This window comes from Microchirus variegatus (assembly GCF_963457635.1).
Source record: "Microchirus variegatus genome assembly, chromosome: 20".
Classification (NCBI taxonomy): Eukaryota; Metazoa; Chordata; class Actinopteri; order Pleuronectiformes; family Soleidae; genus Microchirus; species Microchirus variegatus.
Window position 1 is genome coordinate 17,086,238 of NC_139821.1, and position 19,998 is coordinate 17,106,235.

The 19,998-nt window shown below is 40.3% G+C and overlaps 1 protein-coding gene across 1 annotated transcript in view; it reads left to right on the plus strand.

Moving 5' to 3' along the window:
* Positions 1 to 274: 274 nt before the first annotated feature.
* The window catches only part of chst11 (carbohydrate (chondroitin 4) sulfotransferase 11), a gene marked incomplete at both ends in the record, with an annotated part of 139,446 nt that continues 119,722 nt past the window's right edge, over positions 275 to 19,998 (plus strand). Inside the window, one exon of the mRNA XM_083906919.1 lies at positions 275 to 392. Within this exon, the coding sequence (XP_083763045.1) occupies positions 275 to 392 (118 nt within the window). The remainder of the gene's footprint in view (positions 393 to 19,998) is intronic.

A 19,998-nucleotide genomic window follows, 5' to 3' on the forward strand; every position in this document is an offset into this window, starting at 1 on the left:
TGCTTTCGAACACACGTGTGGACGCATTCATCACCGAAGAGCGGGGGTTGCCGCCTGTCACCACCATCACCATCACCACCCCTCCCTGCAACTCAGCAGTGGTACGCTCCGTCTTGGAAGTGTTCAGCTCTTTGAACAGCGGACAAACCTCGTCAGTACTGGGGGTAGAGAGAGCGAGAGGGGGGGAGACTGACGGCTTCACTCGCTCACTCACCACACCGACGCCTTTATCCACACACAAAGCGAGGAGCAGCCTCCAACGTGTCCGATTGCCATGAAACAGACTCTGGCTGAAGTGATGAGGATGAGCAGGATATGCCGGATGATATTTGCCACATGTTTGGGATCCTTTATTCTGGTCATCTTTTATTTCCAAAGTATGTTCCAACCAGGTAGGCGGTCTCTCTCTGTCTCGTGTACTTGTGTGTGCGCGCCCGTGTGTCTGGCACCTCCTGGCATAATCATATATTATTTTGTGTCCAGTGTGTACAATAACGCAACATGTCAATGATGGAGGCGTGAATCCTGCAACATTTGATGTACATGTACATTATCTTATGTCTTTAATTTTGGCACATGTATGTTCTTGTTGGGCTTTTGTCTGGCTTTGAACGCCTCTTACTTTGAATCAGAATCAGCTATATTGGCCAAGTACGTGAACACATACACACATCTTAGCACAGTCTGTACATTAAACGTAAAATGAACATACATGAATATAAATACAACATAACAAACGTTCAACTAGAAGGAACAAGGACCACAAAGAACAACAAGTTAAGATTGGTATAAAATTGTGGAGGTGTGTCAGTTTGGCTGTTATTAGACGTGGCTTCGCTTGCTGTCTCTCAGCTGACAAGCGATATGAAGATGCAAATGTCTGTTTTATATAGGCTGAAATATGTGCCACCAGAAACTGAATTTGAATCGTTTATATTTGAATTTGAATCGCTAAACTTGAATAATTGCATTAAAGAACTGAATTTGAATCATTTATATTTGAAATTGAATTGCTAAACTTGATTAATTGCATTAAAAAACTGAATTTGAATCACATAATTTGAATTTGAATTGCTAAACTTGAATAATAGCATTAAAAAACTGAATTTGAATCACATAATTTGAATTTGAATTGTTTAATTTGAATTATTGCATTGAAAAACTGAATCTGAATAGTATAATTTGAAATTGAATTATTCAAATTCAACACTCCATATCTCTTCGTATTCGGTTCTCACAATTCAGATTCAGTTCTCAAAATTCAGATTCAAATTACTGCGACATACATCCGGTTAGTTCAAGGATGAAGGAAGAGCAATCGAGCGCAGATACAGGATAATCGCTTTGGATTTCGCCAGAACACAGCAGCAGAGAAAACAAACCTGAAATAAATATTTTTCTGTGTCCCAGAACGCGGTTTTAAGATCATTTGAGGCGAGAAATTAGTGAATTGGAATTCAAAAATGTGGTTTGTGTATTAAGATGTGATGTATTTATAGTTTGGCAGCGACTTTGTAGGAGGTGATCGGCTCCGCCTCAGCGGACGCTCGGTGCGTGCAGTGCCCGGCACAGAGCAGCCTTATCTCGGCCTGTCCTTTTGAAACGATCCGCTGGCTCAGACGGCTCCGTCATTAGATATTTGGTGTGATCGATAGATTTGTTGTTGACGCGTTACTTTCTTTTCTAATGCAAACGTTTTGAACTGATAGTTTGAAAGTCTCTATAGTATGAATGTTTTATTTATTTTAACCTTGTATGTCAGCTGAGATAGGCACAGCACCCCCGCGACGCTCCGGTGGAGGATAAGCGGTAGATAATGGATGGATGGATGGATGGATGGATGTCAGCTGAGATTGGCACAGCCCCCCCGCGACCCTTAATGAAGCTTAGCACAGCCACCCGCCATTCAAACAGTACAACACTGAAGTTACACTGCTGTTCCAATTGAAGAGACGTGTTGTGGGATGTGCCTTAACACTAATGTGTAACCCAGACAGCTTTGGGACACGGCGAGTGCGTGAGTGAGTGCATGCGCGCGAGCTCGCTCGCCCGTGAGCGGAAGTGTTTACATGTGTGCCGGTGAATGAATAGTAACGCCGACCGGAGCAGATAGTGAGAGTGTTAAGTGTTACTGTGCAATCAGCTAATAAAGCCGAATTCTCTTCAGCAAAAACGGCCTGTCATGTGTCATGTGTGTGCCATCAGGAGATAAAGCAGGAAAGGTTAACAGACGAATGAATTAATAATGTGTTCGTCTTGATTTCAAACTACAAGAGCTGCCACGCAGCTTCATTAACCACTGGCTGTAGCTCTATCCTAGCGGTAAGTTTCACTTTACGTTAGTTTTTTGACTTGACTGGAGTTGTTTAGGTGCTACTGGTTAGCAGATGAGAGGCTGACAAACTCAGATATATCCGGCTGCTTCAGCTAAGGTAACGTAAATGTAGGCTAATGTTAACTTAGCAATGAGAGATGAGATGAGAGTTTGTCAGCCTCTCATCTGCTAACCAGTAGCACATAAACAAACCCAGTCAAGTAAACAAACTAACGTAAAGTGAAACTTACCGGTAGGATAGAGCTACAGTCAGTGGTTAAGGAAGCCGTTCGTGGCAGCTGTTAACAACGTCAAGCCGGCAGATCCTGTATCTGCGCTCGATTGCTCTTCCTTCATCCTTGAACTAACCGGATGTATGTCGCAGTAATTTGAATCTGAATTTTGAGAACTGAATCTGAATCGTGAGAACCGAATACGAAGAGATATGGAGTGTTGAATTTGAATAATTCAATTTCAAATTATACTATTCAGATTCAGTTTTTCAATGCAATAATTCAAATTAAACAATACAAATTCAAATTATGTGATTCAAATTCAGTTTTTTAATGCAATTTTTCAAGTTTAGCGATTCAATTTCAAATATAAAGGATTCAAATTCAGTTTCTGGTGGCACATATTTCAGCCCATAGTTTTGTCACTACAAAATTAGTCGGTACTGTGCTTTGGCAAAGTAGATACTTTGATGAACCATCAAGTGGTTCTTAATGCAAGGGTTTCGATACATTTCCAAACTGGATGAATCAGATTTTTTTTTGAGATGGACAAAACTTAAAAAATGTATCTCTCTCACTAAGTTTCATTTGGATCCTTCCGGATTACAAATTATACATTCACATGGTTCAGTCTAATTAACATGTTCAGATGTGTATATTTGAGTGACAACAAATCAGGATTTTTTAAAATGTTCTTTATAGTCTTCTGGATCGAGTGTTACCAACTTGGTGACTTTGTCGCTAAATCTGTCGACTTTCCAAATCCGCTGAGCGACTTTTTTTTTTCGTCAAAAGCGACGAGCGACAAATCGAGCAACTTTTTCTGGTGATATTGGAGACTTTTGTGGTGTTTGGAGACTCTCACGTGAAAGCATGCATCAAGCTAGGTTTATAGTCGCCGTAGTGTGCCCAGATGCGTCGGTGATTCTGGGCTGAGCTGGGATGTTTGTCCGAATACGTGAAACACAGAGAGACGAAGAGTAATTTTGAGACCAATTTAAACGATATGTTGAAAGTTGTTCTTCACTACTGTTGCTAGGCAGCCGATGTTTATCCAGCAGCACAAGTTGAATATTTTGGTTGTACGCCCCCTGCCTTTGTGGCAAATTCTGCAACAAAAAATGCGCTAAGCATAAACGTCTCCATACATGTTTGTAGGTCGCTTGGCGCGGGGCTCCACAGACGGCTCGTGACCTACAAGTTAGGGATGCACCATTAATCGGCCAGTGACCGGAGCCGATTTTCACGGCCGGTCAGACAGAAATATTCCGATTTAAGCCGATCAAATGCACCCGCATCGCGCAGCATCAGCAACACACGTGCACGCGCCTACACGAACATGTAGTAGAGTGTAGGGCTGGGCGGTATACCATTTCACACCGAATATTGTTTTTATTTCGTTATGATATGAATTTTTAATATTCCGCCATACCGGTGTATTTGATTACACAACATCCACGCAGCCGTGGCGCTGCTGTCTGCTTTACGAGTGGGCACGCTCTGCATGTAAACGTTTGATTACTGTTTATATATTTGTTTCAATCACTGAATCACTCGCATTTGTTTGTTTGTCATTTAAACCTGTGTGCGCAGAGAGCGCGAGGCACGGGGCGGGAGAGAGAGAGAGAGAGCGAGCGAGAGAGAGAGAGAGAGCGTGAGATCTGAGCTCTTGGTCATTAGTTCATTTACTTATTTGTGTGTAGGTACTATCTTGTGAAATATGTTTAAACTTAAATAAACTACACATACAGGTAGTGATTCGTTTTTGTATTTTTAGTTGGATATTGGATGTGAACTGATTGTATTTCTATGATAAAATGTTCTATTAAAGAAAATATGCAAAAATATATATCTTTCTGTATGCTGTAAAGTGGTTTAAAAAATTTAAATCAGAATCGGCTTAAATCGGTATCGGCAGGTAAAAACTTCTTGAAAAATCAGGAATCGGCTCCAAAAATGGCAATCTGTGCATCCCTAATTTCAATAGTGTGTCTTTTTGCCAGACTCTATAGTTGGTGTAAAAGTATTGTTAATAAATGTTTTACAATAACACATCAACTTTTAATATATTTCTAGAAAACACGCAATGCATTCTGGGTAGCCCTTGCTCCCAAGGGTGGTCTCAGAAAAAATCTCAATATTGAGGGCGATACAGCCCTTAAACTTGCCCCTCAACTTAATTTTTCTGAGAATCGGGACAGCACTTGCACTAGCGGGAGTGCGCATTTTTTAGATTGAGGGTTAAGATTGAGGGTTAAGCAAGGAATTTGAATTCACCTCAAATCTAGAATATGACCCATGACAGAAAGGTGAAATCTTTTGTTGTTGGATTCTTGGCTCTCCAAACATCCACAAGCCCTAATTCTTCCAGCATGTGTTTTGCTGCTTTGGATGTCCTGCTAGGGGGTCCATAATCAGAAGGTAATTCATCCATTTTCATAGTTAAAACACAATTAAAGTCACCCCCTAAAATGATGGTACCTCTGGCTTCCCTTGCCATTACAGATGCCACTTCTTTAAAGAAGTTAGGATCAAGCATAGAATATCTGTGACCCAGTCTCTTCTCAATTTCTTGTGTTCTACAAGAATTATTATTATTATCTATTATTTATTCCTTTCACATTATAACTGACAACCCCTAAATCAGACATACATCGACATTTCTTGTTATCATTTTACTTTCCCCAGATTCACCTTTGCATAAAGTAATTGACCTTGCTCTAATATTTACAAAAAACACTTGTGTGAACTTAAACAACATGTCAAGGATATAGGAACTCCTAACACACAGAACAGAACAAATACAATAAACACATGTGACTTCCAAAAGTCCAGCTGAGTCCAGAAATGTGTCCAGCCCCTGTTGTAATGCAGGCAGAGGGTTGTGACTTTTAATTCCCTCTGGGCAACATGCACTAAGTGCTGATCCAACCACAAACCAAAGAAAAAGACTAAATCCTTGGTGAGGTGGTAATCCCGTTTTGGGTCTCCTCATAAAAATATGAACAGAATATGAGTTAACTCCCCTAATTTCTTACGAACACTCCTTTAAGTTTCATTTATCTTCAGCAGGTTCAGCTGTTTCAGCTATAGACAGTGATACACATTAACTTGATAACACATTACTCTTGTCGGTGATAATGTGACAATTAGTCACAATGTAACAGGGCAGCCGCATCAAAATATGTTACCTGTTTTGATAAACAGCAAAGGTAAGACAATATTTCTGCTTGTATTTCTTGAAAGTCAGTTGTTGTTTTGCTCTTATTTTGTGACTATCTTGTTAATAGAGTGATAACAATGGTACCGTTAGAATCTGTGAATTCTCCGCTGTTTACATAATCACGCTGACGCTCCGGTGCCGCATTTTCAATGTGTGCGCTGGAACGGGTTTTTTCCTGTGGGTTTGATCCATCGGTGTTTTACCCGTTTCGTGAACATGCGAATGGTGATGATATATGAGCTTTTAGCTGAGTTTCTGACCTTTCTGTGGGTATGCAGCAGGTCTGTGTGTGTTAGTTAGATATGGTTTTATGACGCTTTTGTGGCTGCGTCTGCCGCTGCCCCCGGGAGCGGGGACATCAGTAAAGAAGAGATTGACGCGATTAAAAAACATAACGCGTTAATGATGACTGTAATTAATTAATCACAATTAACACAATCATTTGACACCCCTAATACAAATAAGTATGGTAGCACTAACAGCTCATATCATGTGGCTGACTGGAAAAATAACTGGCAGTTAGAAAGGGCGTTTCGCGATTCTGTTTACTCAGGGACAGGTTCGTGGCTCTGAGTATCGCGATTTTTCGATACGCATATGGTTACAGCCCTATAACCCAGTGATTTTGACCAGTAGGATCAATACAATACTGACTACAGTACTGCTCACCGCTAGTATTGAAATCCATTTCTCCAATTACAGGGTTTGAGAACAGTGAACCCAGCAAGACAGCTCTCTCCTTTCCTTTCTCTCTCTCTGTCCCTGCACAGCTGACACTGACACATCTATGAAGGTGTGGAATTTTGAGTTTCCCACAGACATTCCAAGCAGGAATATGTTATTCTTTCTCCAGACTTTTCCCTTCCTTGCTTCAAACCATTTGATGACGGTTGTTCTCCCTCACACACAGACACAAACACAGTAAGAAAATAAAAAATATATAATGCTGGGCTTTTAAATTAGGTAATTCAGATCAGTGTCTGCATGCAGCTGACTGTACCAGAGACTCAATGGCTTTGACGGAGACATGACATGTGAGTTTGTGACTTTAAGGCCTTGTGTACAAGCAGGTTACCACACAGAGGCTGGAAAAAGGCACACTACACACAAACACACACACACATACATACACTGACTGACTCCCAAAATATCCCAGAGGCAGTTCACGAAGAAACCAAAGCAGCAGCCCACAGAGGTAACTGCCTTATTTGCTGCGCTGATGTCAACAGCTGCACTGGTCAGCAGCAGCACAGACTTGGCTAGATGAGGCTGTGACTGCCACTGTCACAGACATCCATTTACCCTGAACTCACACTCATTCAGAGAGAAACAGGTTGAGCGATGCAGGTTGCTGAAATATGACAAGCATGTCACCTCATTTTAGCCTAAATGTCAGGCTCTCTCTATGTGATTGTGTGTGTACTTAAATGTGTTACCTTTTTTTTAGGACCTTCTCTGGCATAAACACAGACCTTGTCAGAACCAGAAGTCCTAATCCGGACAAAAGCCTAATTTCTGAGGAACTGGTTAAGTTTAGGGCCACGCGGTTGGGGTAGTGGTTAGCGCTCTTGCCTTTGCAGCAAGAAGACCCGGGTTTGAGCCTTTATGTATGGAGTTTGCGGTATAATACAGAGCCCACATGTCTGCACATTGAAATGAATGCAGGACAAATCCATACACAAATGAAAAGACAAATGAATGGATGCCTCCCAGCAAGCTTGTATTAATACAGTATACAACACAAACATCATAAGAGGACAAATAATAATGCATAGTGCATATTAACTGAAATAGATGGCAGGATTGTCGCAGTCCATGTGTGATGGCACTCTGGAATCCCTCTCCCTCAGGCAGGACACACTGAAGGACAGCACAGTTAATGTTTGTAGGCATCCTGTAGGTAAAATCATGTATGATTGTGCATTGTTAAGTATTAGTCAGGGCACTTGTGAAATGTGCTACAACACTCAAATGCATCTGCTTTGTCCAGTGTAGTCGTGATGTCCACATTAAGTACAATTAAAAAAAGAAGAAGAAAGAAATATCACTGCAGGATGTCAATATCACACCCAGAATATCATTCTGCAGGATGTTCTTGTATTTAAGTTGATTTATACTGCATGTCTGCTTTGGCCCAGTCATCTTTAATCTACATGCACACACATGCTCGCTCGCACACACGCACGCACACGCACACGCACACGCACACGCTCGCTCACACACACACACACACACACACGCACACGCGCGCGCATGCACTCAAAGTGTATTTTACAATGTAAAGGAAGTGACATTTACACATTTTCACTCACACTTTCAACCCATTATCAGAGTGCAACTACGTTTTCGGAGATGTTAAATAACTTTTGGATTGTAAATGTGATGGTTTTGGCGGAGGAATTAACATGTATTTCCGCACTACTTACGCATTCAGGCGATCGCTTTTTCTCGTTGGTTTATTAACGTGTTTATATTTGGTGCAAAAGTCACAAGCACATGTTACTGCAGATTTTACATGCGCAAACTAAAGTCACAAATGTGTAACCGTAAAGTTGAAGTTGTACATGAAAGCCACAAATGTGTAACCGCAAAGTTGAAGTTGTACATTTTTTTTTATACCTTCTTAACACAAATCCTTGTTACAGGTACACAAATCCTTATTACAGGTATACAAATCCGTATTACAGGTACACAAATCCTTGTTACAGGTACACAACTACAAGTCAATTGATACAAGTGCTCGAATCTGCTTCTACGAGTTTCAGATACTGTTTCTCCTTCGCTAGGTGGTATAAGTGGTGCAAAAGGATTTGTAACTTGTGCACGCCGAGCGAATCGATCGATAAGAAAACAAGGCTTGAGTGGGCAGGCCTTAGGAAGCTCTCTGCTGAGTTTTGAGTGACAGCTCGGAGTTGCAGATTCACAACATTAAAAATGTCAAATATACGGGATAATAGTCGCATATTTATGAGATAAAAAGTACATTTCCATTTTATTATGTGTGTGCGTGTATTATATACAGACCTTTGAATGTGCATTCATTCTTATATTCTATATAGGGCTGTCAAAAGATTAAATTGTTTAATCAGATTAATCACAGGGTAGCTGTGGATTAATCACGATTAATCATGATTAATTACCATTCGTAAATATGCCAGAAAAATTCTAATTTTCTCTTTATATTGTTGTAGGAACGGAGCGATAAATAAAGTATGTGAAAATATAAATGTAAAGAACAATAAAATACTGTAAATAACTTGTAAAAACCTATACAAACTTACATTGTAAAGAACCCACATTATAAGACAATATAAATGAATAGAAAAAATAAAATACTGTAAATAACTTTGAAAAAACTTTTAAAAAAACTACACATTGCACTGTAAATAACTCACATTATAAACAAAATATAAAGTATAGAAGTTATATAGTTTTCTTGGGGGTACTAATCCCACAGCAGCTAACATTCTGACGCTAATGTTAGCTGCTGTCTGTGTCCCCGTTAGTTAGACAGTGACTGTTAATGTTATGATTATATCATTATCTGCGCCAATAGCGCCACTTACAACTGTGTGTCTTTGTTTCTTTTTTCTTCATCCTCTTTTTTTCTTCCTCTTCTAACGACCTGATTGATAACTCCTCTTCATTTTCCTTCAGCTTCACACAGGTTCGCTTGAGGTGACGTGGGGCCCCTTTAGGGAGGTTTCCTACTGAGATGTCATTGCAAATCAACCATTGTTGTTTAAGGGGGACGGGGATGCGGCTTCTCACTGATGCATTAAGGTCCGAGTGTCGGGAGCCCCCCCCCTTAATCATCCTGCGTTAACGCGTTAATTTTGACAGCCCTAGTTCTATAATATTCTTATGTTCTATAATAGGCTTTGAATTGGTGCTTTATGTCTTTGCAGAGACAGAGTTCAGTTTTGAAAGGAGCTGATTTGCTTGCTTTGATTTATCCTTATTCAATAAAGCAGCATCGTGTTACTCTTTGATGTGTTTTTAAATTTCTATCGTGTGTATAAATATAAAATTATTATTAATTATTTTTGAATTATTGTAATCAATGATTGCAAATGTTTAGATAATGACCGTGGGTATAGTTGAATGTGAAAACATAGTGTAGTAGACAGTGGAATAACTATTAGTTTCCATTTGTGGTGACTGCTGGCTGAGATGAGGGATGATATTTTATAAATCCTGGAAGTTAGCCTGCTCCAGACCAGGCTAAGGCCACAGGATAAATCTCCATGTAACTTATTTCATAACATATCCTGCTTTCCCCTATCCTGCTTTTGAGGAACCGGATCACGGATAAATTAAGCCAGGATAAACAACATAGCCCGTCTTAATCCCATATCCTACTTTTGTGGAATGGGCCTCAGGTATCATAACGGCAAACATGAGGCAAATTATGTGTGCGCAATGGACATGGAGGGAAACAAGTTTGGTTTTAGCACATTAAAATGCGTCGACACATTTGTAAAACGATACAGAAAACCCAAATATAGAGGTACAAAACGGCATTGAAATTGTACCACGAGGTTAAACCAGGTGAAAAAATCAGGTATTATGATTTTACCAGTTAATACCCTACTGTTCAATCGGAAAAACACTACCCCGTAGGGCACACCGAAATTATCTATCAGGTAGGCCTGGGCGATATATCGATTTTATCGATTAATTGATTTTTTTGTTTTGACGATTTTAAAAATAAAAATATATTTTATTTTCTCCTCTTACTACAGCACACTTTTTTAATGTTCGCACTGGGGAAATGTTCCGGGGAACGCTCATTCGTAGCACCACGCGTGCATCTCCTCACAAACACTCACCCGGACAGGGTTTCCCCCAGTGCATATTGCTTGTTTATTTACTTTATATACACTTTTTTTATACACCGCGGATTAGAAAAATCTTAATATAAAATAAGAAAGCACGCTGCGTAATCGTAACCGGCGAGCGCCCTCTTGTCCAGTTGCCGATTGAACCTCAAGTCACACTATCAAATACGCCATTATTACGGTTATATTGTTATTGTCAATAAAGATGTTATATTTAGGAATGCACCGATAATTCAGCGGCCAAAACACAGCGAGTACACTGTGGAACCGCACCTATTAAATGCTGGAAAGTCTCTTTGCGCAAAAGTTAAACTTAAAAATTCCCCGCGACATTCACTTCACACCAGAGAACATTCTCTCTCTTTGAGCAGTTAACTAAAGACATCGGCTCATCTGATGCATCTGTTATTCCCTTAATTGCAGCATTGTAGGGGTAAAATTGCGTGTAGAGAAACGATACAGTCGGATATGGAGAAGCGCATGGCGCAGGAGAGGGAGAACAGTACAGCGCAGGGGTGGTGCGCAGAGATCTGTCTGCACCAGATGAGGGGGCACTACCACTTTTTTATTTATGTTAATTATTTTACTTTTAAATGTGACCAGCATGAAACGGATTTCAGAGATCAGTCAGAGTCTGTGCTACGGGCATGGAGGATGTATTTATATATTATATTTTATATATTTTAATTAACTGGGACTGAAACACTGAGTATGTGTGTGTGTAAAACGTCATGCATTTACACATAGTACATCACATGAATATATATATTCATATATATCGTATTTGTCTTTAGTAGCTTAAAAAAAAAGAAAAAAGTTTTAAATCGAAAATCGATTTTTTATTAAATAAATCGGGGATTTTATTTTTAGGCCATATAGCCTAGGATATTGATTTCATTGATTATTATTTCGGGTTCATCAAATGCAGCGTGCTACCACCAAGAGGCTTATATCACCCTGTCCTGCCCTACAGGTGCCATGATAAGCTAGTGTTCCCGCTTTGCAGCGTATGCACTGAAGAGTTGAACCAAACGAGTGACAGCACAGTGACAGAGAAAGACAGTTGTCAGGTGTGTGGGTTTGGTTTGAGCTTCAGCTTGCTATTGATGAGGTGTGGCATTTTCCCAACAAGTCAGACACATAGGCCTGTCGCGATATTCAATAAATCAATTAATCGCACGATAATTAAAATTAGCTCGATAATTTTTCTGGCCGCGATAAATGCCATTTGCATGCTTTTTTGTTTTCCCCCGTCTCTCTCCCTCTCTCTCTCGGGTCCTAAAGTGTGTGAAATTTGATGTAGTATGCATGCCAGGTGGCTAGGTGGCGCTGTGAAGCACTGCCATACAACAACACCAGGAGCGCGCGCATGCGCTGAAACTTCCTTCTACTTCTTTCTAGTAGCGCTGAGTCGCCCACAGACGAAAACCAAAACATTAACTCGGCGTAATTGCTGAAATGACTCCTGGATCGGTATCACCCACCCTCCAGAGTGGAAATCTTAAAAACGCTCCGCTGTCAACCCTTTATACGGGAACGCGACAGCGCTGCTCACGCTGACACGACGCTGAACCTGGGGCAAATGTGGTGCCAACTTTAGCGTCGTGTCAGCGTTGTCGCGTTCCCGTCTAAAGGGTTGACATCGGAGCGTTTTTAAGATTTCCACTCTGGAGGGTGGGTTCATTTTTTTGCGTTTTTAAGCCCCAAAAACGCCGTCGCCGTCTAAACGAAAGGCACATCTGATAAAATATTGTGTCGGTTTCACCCGGGAGCGTTGCCGTGTAAAGCCAGAGTAACGATGAGTGAACCCTCATGTCAGTCACTTGTCAGTCGCATGGTGTGTGGGGAGGCGGGACTCCTGGTGTAGCCTACCACAGCAGAGTGCAGCTAACCCATTTTATTTATTGCTTTTGCTTGTTTGTTAATTTAATGTGTTCTAGTGTTAAATATTCTTTAAAAATAAAAGTTTATTTCTCTTTGAAAAGGTGTACCTGCATTATTACACCATTATCATTGTAGGAGATGAAAATGATCTCAGAACAACAATATTATCGATTATCGCAATAATTTCTGAGACAATTTATCGTCCAGCAAAATTTGTTATCGTGACAGGCCTACAGACACATTGTTTAATAACTATGTTAAAACATTTCTATAGTGCAAGCAAGAGGCATCCGGTTACGCAGGTCATGTCAAAAAACCCGAACAACAGCAAAAATGCATTGATGACTATTACCACAAGGAGGGTATCAGGTTAGACCCCTTTGTGTTTGTGTCAACAAGGTAGTAAGAAGTTGTAACAAACTGATGCTGAACTCTTTGTGGGGTAGATTTAGCATGAGAACGAACATGCCTTCATGCGAACTGATCACAGAACCAGAGCGTTTTACTCAGCTGATGTTTAGCGATCATTATGATGTACGGCGATTCTGCTTTCTCTCCGATGATGTGGCTATGGTTCAGTGGCTATGGTTCAGTGGCGCCATGCGAATGGCACAGCATCGCGATAAAGAGATGTTAATGTCTTTATAGGCGCCATGACAACTGCCCATGCTAGACTCATGCTGTATGACTTGTTAGACAAATTGCAAGAACGTGTGTTGTACTGTGACACAGACAGCTTCGTCTTTACTTCACAGCCTGGTGACTGGATCCCTCCTTTAGGTTCATACTTAGGCGACTTAAATGATGAGATTAATGATGGTGATGTGTGCGGTCTGCCTGAAGAAGATTACATTAGAGTTTGTATCAGGGGGACCAAAGTGCTATGCCTATTGCACACGACAAATGCAAAGGTGTCACACTAAATGCCAAAAATTCATTAGCTGTTACACACAATTCCCTAAAGCAGGGGTCTCAAACTCAATTTGCCTGGGGGCCGCATGAGTTGTAAGTAAATTGCAGGGGGAAGCGGCACTTTTGAAAATGTGAGGTTAAAATGGGGATTTTTGAAGACCATTATAGTGACTTATGGTGAAGGGCAAGTAACTCAAAATGGAAATAAACAGAAAAAATTTATTAATTATTATGCCAATTCTGTAACATTGTTTTTGAATCTAATTGTGTTGTTATGGCTGGGACTGTGTGTACTTACAAAACTAAAGTCAAGGCATTGCAATTATAGATGGTGCTCCTCATCTGGTGTGGGCCTTTTTTTTCTCCGCACCGCCCCTGCTGACTCTGCTCCTCTCTCCTGCATTGTGCGCCGCTCCAAGCGCGCTCTACGTATCCAACTCTGAATGAATCATTTCTCTATGCGAAGTTAAATCCCCACATCCATATATGACACATACATAATGATTTTTATGATGAGGATCGAGTACAGTCGCGATGAAATACAGGGGATCTGATTAGATTTTAGTAAAACGTGTTGACAGATTCTCAAGAGGGCACTTTTCATTGTTTTCACTCCGGTCTCAATCTAGAAGACGCTTTAGTGCTGTAATTAAGGGAATAACAGATGCATCAGATGAGCTGATATCTTTAGTTAACTGCTCAAAGAGAAAGAAGAGAGTTTTGTCGTGGGGAGTTCATAATCTGCGCTGTTTGCAGCCAAGTTTTGCTTTTGCGCAAAGAGACTTTCCAGCATTTAGTAAGTGCTGTTCCACCGTGTACTCACATCATGTTGGAATCGTTTTATTGGCGTTCCAAACTGAACTTGGACAGACTCAAGTTTAGTCAGGTGCTGGCCGCAGCTTTTGCGTGCGATATCACAACACCATTTTGGTGGTTACCGGGGGAAACGGGAGGAAAAAATAGGGCGTCTTTGGTCGTCCTGCCTAAAAGTAGGGCGTCTAATTTATTTTTATTTTCAGGACGGTACAGATGCCCTGCTGGCTAAAAGCCTGCGCTTGGCTCCTGTCACATTACAGCAATCCCACAGTCAGTCTTATCCTCGAACTTCCCACTAACGGGCCATTGATTCTGTTGAACACCGCGGTTATATCCTGTTTGCAGCGAGTGTTGACTGATATCTTCTCCCTGGCACCTGCGGGTGAATAGACTGCGGCACCTGCGGGTGAATAGACTGCAGCTCTACGGGTGTGGTGGGCCAGCGCAGCCGCTGAGGATGCACAGTAGGGGTGTCACGGTATGAAAATTGAACCACACGGTTATTGTGACCAAAATTATCGCGGTTTTCGGTATTATCGCGGTGTTTTTTAAAAAGTGTGTGAATATGTTCAGAAAGCATTGATAGTCCTCAAAGCATGCATTGCAGTATGCATTTTTAATATGCTGGCGGTGGGCGCTGCAGCTTTACGTTCATGTTAACATTATTGACACAGTATTGTGGGTCTTAAAACCATAAACTTTGTGTTTGAATTAAGGTTGTTTTATCGCTGTGAATCACTCCTAGTTTGGGTGTGGCGATCTCACATTCCAGAGCTTTTGTTGCTTTTTCAGCCAATCAGCTGACGATCACGGAGAATACACATGGCTAATTAATATGCATGCAGAGAGCGCGAGGAGGGGAGAGATAGTGCCTGGAACTTTCCTGTGCTTATGTGTGCAGTGTGTGTGTGCAGTGCGAAATTAAAGCGTGATTGTCATCAAAGCAGTCATCAACAAAAGCTTTGTTTGACAAATGAAGGCAAGCTGAACATGACACTAATTGTCTGTGGCTGAACATCTTCACAATGACAGCGAAAGCACAGAGACTGCTGTTGTGTGGACTGTTAGCATTTTAAGCTAGCGATCTTTATGCTAACGTGTTAGCAGACTTCATCGTCACAAAAACAACAAACAGGTGAATTATTCAGGTGCTGAAAGAGAGCAGGACACACACGGTAGTTGTCTGAGATGATGACGTGACGCCAGCACCGCGCTATACTGTTATGGGTGAGTTTTCATATACGAATATTATGTCCTGAGGGCTGTCGTCTCCTACTTCAGCCATGATTCCAGCTTCGAAAAAGTTTGAACATCAGGTTGTAGGCTACAGAGTGCACATGCGTGGCAACTTCAGCAGACAGAGACGATGGAAAGGCTCACGGTGCCTACACCGCGGACGCGGTTATTCACCGAGATAATATATTTTTTTGAAATGAAGACGGTAATTATTATCGTCAAGAATGTTATCGCGGTTTACCGTTACACCGTTAACCGTGACATCCCTAATGCACAGATGCACGTTTAAGCGAAAACAGAATCACATATAGGCTGCTATAGTAACTTGACAACAGCTGAGACGTTGTGATATATATATATATATATATATATATATATATATATATGTGCTTGTGTGTAACTGCTGTTTTGAATCAGCAGCTGCTACAGTCTGCAGATTTTTTTCTCTCCCTCGTTGCTCTTCGTTATCGCACTTACATTGTGTCTGAGACTACTGCCCTAAAGGGTCTTGTTCAGGCCTTTGTTGCTGATCAAAACACCAGTGCACACTTGATGACTGAAGCTGAAACCATCAAACGTGATAAAAAGCAGTTCCATCTTAAAAACGCCACTGTTATTAAGAAGGTCATGGTGGTGTACAGAAAGCGTAGGGTGTTTTCTGATTATACCACTTTTGATGGCCACCTACAGCATCCTTTTAGCATGGTGGTTAGTGGCCCCTCAAATTGTGGTCAAACTTATTTTGTCAAAGATGTTATTGAAAACGCATTGAGACTTATTTCACAACCTATTGACAATATGGTGTACATTTACTCCTGCTGGCAACCTTTGTATAACCAACTCCTTAAAACATGTCATATTTATTTTGTAAATGGATTACCAGAATCTTTGTGTGATGATGCATTGCTACCCCCTGACAAAAACAACCTCTTAATTATCGACGATTTAATGAATTATGCAAGTAACGATATTGAAGTACAAAATATTTTACCAAATGTTCACCATAGAAATCTGAGTTGTATATATTCAGTACAAAATCTCTTTATCCAAGGAAAAGCTAGTCGCACTATTAGTTTAGTAACTTTGGAACGCCCTCCCGCTTCATATTAGACAGGCCCCCTCACTGTCCATTTTTAAAACTCATCTTAAAACACATTTTTATTCTTCTGCGTTCAACTCAGCATGAGACTCTGCTCTTGTTTTAGTGTTTTATTGTTTAAACATTTTTATTGTTTTATAGTTTTATTGTTTTTTTATTATTTAAACATTGTTACTGTTTTATAGTTTTATTGTTTTTATTTTGTCTCCTATGTTTTATGTGCCATGTTTTATTTATTGTACTGTTAAGCACTTTGTACCAGCTTTAGCTGCCTAAAGCGCTCTATAAATAAAGTTGAGTTGAGTTGAGTTGAGTTTAAACACCAATTATCTTGTATTGTTTAAAAATCCTAGAGATAAATACCAGATTACTTTACTGGGTAGACAAATGTTTCGGGGTAACACTAAATAGTTTTTAGAGGCTTTTAATAACGCCACCAACCATGTCTACTTGGGGTGGGAAAAATAATCGATTATTCGATGCATCGCGATTCTCTCTAGAACGATTTCGAATCGATGCGGATAAGTTAATAATCGGAATAGAAAAATAAAAAATTACTTCGCCTGCTGCAACATTCTGTTTGCTTCGCCTGTGCAGAGCCAGGGTTTCCCCCAGTGTATTATAAGCCTAGCGGGCCGCCAGGCTTTGCGTTGCTTGTTTATTTATTTAAAATAGATTTTTTATACACCTCAGCTTTTTCTATACTGGGGAACAAGAGCGCACATTCCCCCATGTAATCCGTGCAGCGCACGCTTGTCCAGGTGCAGATTGAAACCCAAGGCACACTATCAAGTGCGTCATTATTACGGTTACATCGTTCTTGTCAATAAAGATATTATATTTAGGGATGCACCGATAATTCGGCGGTCGAAACACAGCGAGTTCACTGTGGAACAGCACCTGTTAAACGCTGGAAAGTCTCTGCGCAAAAGTGAAACTTGGCTGCGTGCGGCACAGATTATGAACTCCCCGCGACATTCACTTCACAGCAGAGAACATTCTCTCTCTTTGAGCAGTTAACTAAAGACATCAGCTCATCTGATGTATCGGTTATTCCCTTAATTACAGCGTTAAAGCGTCTTCTTTCACAAAGATTAAGACCACGGAGTGAAAACGATGAAAAGTGCGCTCTGCTCTTCAGAGTCTGTCACCATGTTTCACTCAGATCACCTGCACTTCATCACGACTGTACTCCATCCTCGTCATAAAGATCATTATTCTTATGTGGGGATAAAACACGTAGAGAAATGATCCAGTCTGCTTTAGATCAAATCAAAATCTAATGAGCGATAGGAAACGCAGGAGCGATGAACGGCGCAGGAGAGGGAGAAGAGAACAGCGCAGGGGCGGTGCGCAGAAATAAAAGGGCTGTCTGCACCAGATGAGCCAGATGAGGGGCCACTACCACTTTTATATTTATGTTGCTTTATCTTACTTTTAAATGAGTAGCAAAGTATTAAAGTAAACAATTGTTGCATTGAGATGCATCGATAATCGGTTTAGAATCGAATCGTTGACCTGTGAATCGTAATCGAATCGAATCGTGAGGTGCCAAGAGATTCCCACCCCTAATGTCTACGGATATCTTTTTATGGATTATAAAGCTACAACACCCAATGATTTGAGACTCAGAACAAATTTACTATCGGATCAACCGGTTTTGTTTTTCCTAAAAAACATCAAAGGGCTTAAACATGTCAATACAAATGCAGAGAAATCTGGCTCTGCTGTAGTTGTTATATAAAGCCAAGCCAAGCATACGTGGAGTTATTGTGTGTAATGCTCACACCGACTTTATTAGTGCTCTGTGTGAAATATCTCTTAATGTGTTAATAGGTAACATTAAGACACTTGTCTGAAAGAAGTAAATGAAATGCTGAATCCATTTTGGGGGCCCTAAACAGAAAAATGTAATATCATGGAATGATCATGGTGAGATTATTATTATTAACAATCGCATTGTTAAAGGCTCACACTTGTATGATTTAGTGAAGGGGGTCACCAGCCTACATAATGTTTCAGAATCGTCAAGACCCACAGGTTGGAATGTTTTTTTTTTGTTTTTTTTAAATATTGGTTAGTCTAAATGTGCCTTTGTCTGCTGTTCCTAACACACATGTGCATCGTGCCATTGCCGAGCAAAAAGAAGGTATTGGTACAGACAGTGAGAAAAGTATGTTGAAGCCTGTAGAATCTGACGCTATAAAAAAGAAATAATTTTTAATTGACTCGCCACGGTTTAGCACACCTTATAAAAAAACACACCGTTCCAAATGTCTTAGGTCTCCCGCTTTGGATGATCACATGTGGTTACATTTTTGATATTCATTGATATTATAGTTTTTCTTGTATTTTTTTTACAAATGTTTTGTTGTTAGTGTATGAAACCTTGTTTGATTTTCATTATAGTTTTCTTGTATGTTTTTTTTCAAATGTTTATTGTTGGTGTATGAAACATTGTTTGATTTTAGTTTTTCTTGTAAGTATATTTTTACAATGTTTGTTGTTGCTTGGGTGAAACCTTTGTTTGATTTTTGTTTTTCTTGTAAGGGTATTTTTCAAATGTTTTGTTGATGTTGTGGTGCATGAACCCTTGCTTGATTTTCACTATAGTTTTTCTTGTATAGGTATATTTTTATTGTGGTCTTATATGACTCCATTGTGAAATGAAACGTTACTTGAATACAATAAATGTCTTTTGATGTTCTTATTTTTCAAAATGCTGATTGACATGTAAAATCATAATCTTTAGATACATTGGGTTTGATTGTATTCACAAATCGACAAACCATAGCATCGTTACAAACAAGATTAGTTCCATACATTACCCGACCCTAAGGTAATCCTTTTTGTCGTGATATATAAAAAAAATACAATGCTGCCCGCAGGTAGTTGTAAGATCATTTTGGACCTGCTTTCTCGAATAGGATACATTCACACAGTTTTTTTTTATTTATCTCTCTGGAAATCTGGAGAATTGCTGTCAAAGAAATACCCTTGGTTACGCTTTGAATCCAGGCATGTGTGTTTACAATTAACATAGCGGGAAATTTACATAGCTCACACTCAGGGACATATCTCATGCTAAAACCCTCAGAAAATCTGTGTCGACCGAGAATCTCTGCCCGCAAAGTGGACCACAGTGTGTTAGCTCGCATACCCAGAGCGGCGGCTAACGTTAGCTTATCCAACGACCGTTGCGACATCAAAGTAGGTTTAAATAACATCCGGTCCCTCACAAGCAAAGGACGTCTGCTGCATGACCTGCTCCTCGACTGCAAGTATGACTTTTTATGTCTAACTGAGACGTGGCAACAACTTAATGATTTCTCTCAGCTCAATGAAGCTACCTGTGTGCTGTTTACTCCAGTCAGCCCCGTCTCACCGGAAGAGGAGGAGGTCTCGTGATAATTTATTGCGAGACCTGGAAGATCTCGTCT